The sequence below is a fragment of the Poecilia latipinna genome, unplaced genomic scaffold, assembly GCF_001443285.1.
Source record: "Poecilia latipinna isolate Pla-1442-1.1 unplaced genomic scaffold, P_latipinna-1.0 Scaffold4512, whole genome shotgun sequence".
In the NCBI taxonomy this organism is placed as follows: domain Eukaryota; kingdom Metazoa; phylum Chordata; class Actinopteri; order Cyprinodontiformes; family Poeciliidae; genus Poecilia; species Poecilia latipinna.
This window is the reverse complement of record NW_015117128.1, coordinates 16,415-20,675: the sequence shown is the minus strand read 5'-3', so window position 1 is coordinate 20,675 and position 4,261 is coordinate 16,415. Positions and strand designations below refer to the sequence as shown.

General features: G+C 41.6%; 1 protein-coding gene and 1 long non-coding RNA gene across 3 annotated transcripts in view; both read left to right on the top strand.

Moving 5' to 3' along the window:
- Positions 1-420: 420 nt before the first annotated feature.
- Positions 421-1,757, top strand: LOC106942738 (uncharacterized). Its single transcript, XR_001423708.1, has 2 exons — positions 421-635; positions 1,017-1,757. It is a non-coding gene; the product is annotated as an uncharacterized LOC106942738 (long non-coding RNA).
- A 1,333-nt stretch (positions 1,758-3,090) lies between these two features.
- meiob (meiosis specific with OB-fold) overlaps positions 3,091-4,261 on the top strand; it is a 7,943-nt gene continuing 6,772 nt past the window's right edge. Inside the window, exons 1-4 of one of the 2 annotated variants that reach the window (XM_015026076.1) lie at positions 3,091-3,182; positions 3,449-3,515; positions 3,708-3,765; positions 3,911-4,042. In XM_015026076.1, the coding sequence (XP_014881562.1) occupies positions 3,459-3,515; positions 3,708-3,765; positions 3,911-4,042 (247 nt within the window). In that variant the 5' untranslated portion in view covers positions 3,091-3,182; positions 3,449-3,458. Of the gene's footprint in view, positions 3,211-3,448; positions 3,516-3,707; positions 3,766-3,910; positions 4,043-4,261 lie in introns of both variants that reach the window. The other variant, XM_015026075.1, reaches the window with a different exon arrangement.

The following is a 4,261-nucleotide window of genomic DNA, read 5'->3' as shown; positions in this document are numbered from 1 at the left end:
TCAGTGTGGAAGAGTCCAGCCACAGGTTCTGGTTCTGTTCAGGTTCTGGTTCTGTTCAGGTTCTGGTTCTGTTCAGGTTCTGGTTCTGGTTCTGTTCAGGTTCTGATTCTGTTCATGGTCATGTTCAGGTTCTGGTTCTGGTTCTGGTTCTGTTCTGGTTCTGATTCTGTTCATGTTCAAGTTCTGGTTCTGGTTCTGTTCAGGTTCTGGTTCTGTTCTGGTTCTGGTTCTGTTCAGGTTCTGGTTCTGGTTCCTGATAAAAGTCATCATCCTCTACATCAGGTGTTTACCCAGCAGTGTCTTCAGTCAGAGGCTTCTTCAGATTAGTTGGAATACTGACTGCTACTTTCTGCCCACAGCTATGGCAAGTCGTTTTAACATAAAATCGGTTTTGTCTGACTATCTGTAATTACATTTCAGAGCTTTGACTAGGCCAGGGGTGGGCAGTCTGGTCCTGCAGCTCTTAGACGTCTCCCTGTCCAACACACCTGGATCCAGCAGCTGAATCTCCTCCTCACTGCATCAGGTTCTGCTAACGACCTCAGTATTTGACTCGGGTGTGTTGAAGTAGAGACACATCTACGTAGCAGGAATCCCTCCAGGACTGGAGCTGCCCACCCCTGGACTAGACTCAGGTACATTTTGATTTTTCGTGGATGATTAAATTTCTGCAGTTTGTTTGTTTGGTACTGATCAGAACTTCTGCCGTCGACCCACTAGCAAAATGAAAATGGAACATTTTTCATTGAAATTTCCAAATGCTAATTAAATCTGGGACATTTTGACTAGAATAATTACTCCACGTGTCATATTAACTCAAAATATCTGAAATAGAAAAGTTGTCTGGATTAAAATGTTCAAATATATCTAATCTGGAAATATGCTGTAACTGTCCTGATTAGGATTAGGAGACAGTCTCTGTTGAACAATAAAGAGTAAATGTCTGCATAAACACTGGAAAATGTCAGAATATTTGCTCTTCATGTCCTAAAATGTCATGTTTCTTGCCTGCCAAGATGCCACAGAGCTGAAGTCACCAAACAAGACGGTCAAATCATCCAACAGCAGGTCAGAAACCGGCCGCAGTGTGAACAGGACAGCCGTCCTCCATGGCGGGAACTGACGTCATGCCGCTGCCTGCGTTCAGCAGCACGTCATTAAATGCATTCAGCGTTTCCTCTGCCTCCATGCTGGACGCAGGCTGCAGCGGCAGGCGGCACACAGGTGGCAGGGAAATTACAGCAGCCTCTGGGTTGGACTTCTTCCAGGTCAGGGAAGCCAATAAAGCGGCTGCTAAAGCTATATGGCTGAGGAGGCGCCCATGCCAGGATATTGCTCACTGTGCACGGGACAGTACGTTTTATTAGTCGGATTATATAAAATAATGCAGATTGGATTCATAAGGTCATTAAAGAACTGAAACCTGTCGGGCTTTGAACAAAAGCTCCGTTGTTTTAAAGCGTGAGAACAGAAAGTGAAACGGAACAGAGGGAACATCCGTCATCAGCTCTGATCCCTCATCACTCCAGATTTACCGGCAGATCCAGACCGAAACAGCCAACCAAACGTCCCAGATCACCTTCATACGACCTGAGCTCAAAGCTGTTTTAATGTTTCTATGAGTTCACATCTGCTCCCAGATTTCACACAGGATGTTCTGTTAACCAAGAAAAGGATCAAAATCTGCATCACCGTTTATGATCATTTATTATTAATCACATGAATAAAGTTTTAGTCCAATCTGGACACCAATTCCAGCATCAAACTGATCAGGAATTAATTGTAAAGTTGAGCTATTGATAAATGTTTGTGGCGGTGATCACTGCTGCATGGAGACTTTCTTTTGCATCTCTAATGTATTAACACTGATAAGAAACCAGGTTTATGTTTTTATTTTAAGATTTATGACTGAAAAACCGATGCATAGTAACTTTAAGATCTTTTTTGTATCCAGCTGTATTTACAAAAGTTTAGTTTTTGACCCATGGTGTGAGCCTTTAGCAAACTGAAGAACACACACATCAGTGATTAGTGGTGATAAGAAGTCAACCATCAACGACTGTTTCATTATTTAATCATTCATCCATCCATCGCATAATATAGGAGTGTGGAAGTAAAAACTGGACCCACACATCACATGCAGGGAGAACATGCAAACTCCATACAGAGTCCCCAGGCTGGGATTCAAACCGAGAACCTTCTGTCTGCAAGGCAGCAGAACAACCGACTGCTTCACCAAGCAGCCCTCACTGCCTTTAAAATGATATGCAAAAATCATCAAAAATACTTTTATTAAACATCTTTATTCCTGCTTTATTTACACAGTTTAAAGGAACTATTTTAAGATCTTGCTCTTGGTATCTCACGCCCCACAATGAGGCCCCAACCCCACCTTTTGGATCCTCTGACTTAAAAATTAGATAATCTGCATTTTTTTTCTGACCAAAAACCTCTTTGACATGTCAAAGACTTTCATGCTTAAAGCATAAACCCTTCTCCACTCTTTAGCGGAACAGACGTCATCTGTTGTCATGATTCTGGTTGTTGAGGTTCTGATCCAAAAGCAAAGATGTGAGGCAGCAACTGAGTTTTGAGGATTTAATGAGGATCTTCAGAGAGAACAAAAGTCCAGGCAGCACAGGTGAGCAATAAAACTAAAACTCAAACACTGGTAGACAACAACTCAACGTAAGCTGTGACCTGCCCAGCTGGAGAAAGGCACCAGCACCTCCGACTGCAGGAGGGACAAGGGTGTACAGAGAATGGACGGGTGGATGGACTCAACGTAAGAGAGCAAAGACAAGGATCCGACGGGGAAACACGGATACAGGTGGGATTAAACACACAAGAGGTACTCAGGGAACCCGAGACACAGCTGGAGCAATCAGGGCAGACCGGACGACACAACACAGGAACTAAACTGACACACAGAAAAACCAAATCCTCACACCTCTGTTAGTCAGAAGTGTGTGAAATTTTTGTATTACAAGAAAATGAATCAGTTTTACATTCATAATAATATCAGCAGATTATTAATTAAACGCCTCCTTTAGAACAAACAACTATGATGCTCTTGTTTCCGACAACATTGAAGGCAGCATCTGTGTTCAGTCGCGTGCGCCGATGTTTGCAGCGGCGCGAAAAGTCAAACAAAACCTTTCGTGATAAAACGACGTGGGCAGGTGAAAGACAGCGATTTATAATACACGGGTTAATATTAAACAACATTGTTTAATATTAATAGTAGTCTTTGACTAAAGTTAGCTGAAAATAATTTATGAATGTTTTTGTTTAGGCAGCGTTAGAATAGCTTTAGCTACGGTAAACGTTTCTTTTAGCTAAAGCTAACATTTGATTCAAATTGATTTCAAATCTTTTACAAAAATAAATGCGTAAAATACGTATTTTTATTTTGTGTGCTTTATCCTATTCGTGTTTTTCCATAAAGTGCGCATCAAATGGCTTCTCAGAGCTACATTTCCATCTCCGAGCTTCACCCCAACCTCTCCCATGCTGTGAGTTCACAGCTTATATTATTACTGCGGATTTCCCAGAATAAACTTCCGTGGTTATTTGGCTGGGACGTTACCTTATGGTTTTGAACGCTGTGTACTTTCAGACATGTACTTATTGAGTAATTTGGGCTGAATTATTTAAATTCCCACAGATTTTGTCGCTTTCTGTTTCTTTATGATAATGTTTTCCAGAAAGTCTTTGGGGTCATCATTGGAAAAACGGATGTGAGAAGTTTCCCCGATAGAAAAAGTCAGTACAAGTCTCTCTTTTTCACCTCTTAAGCCTAACCTGCTTTTAACCTGGCTGTGTTGAACACCAGCGCCCTCTGCTGGTCATCCCTGTATTATTTAAAAACCTAGTGCACAAATCAAATCTGTTTCTCCTCTGATTACAGATATTGAGATTGAACGATTCACCTTTGGCTTCACCATAAGAGACTCTGCAGAGTTCTTCATCAATGTGTCGGCCTGGGGCGGCGAGGCGTTCATCAGCGGGCTGGCCGACAGCTTCAGCATCGGAGACTGCGGTGAGGACGACCGGCCGGCTCTTCTGCCAGGATCCTCAGTTAAATATATGTAACATAGAAACATTAGAAACAAGAAAGGATGACTCCAAATATTTTCTGTTGAAATTTTAATGATAGGCTGTTTTTATGACCAAGGTTTTGTTATATTATTTTTGCAAAATATGGAAAACTTATTCAATTGTATTTTTTATGACTAAAATTGTTATGGTGAAAGAAAAA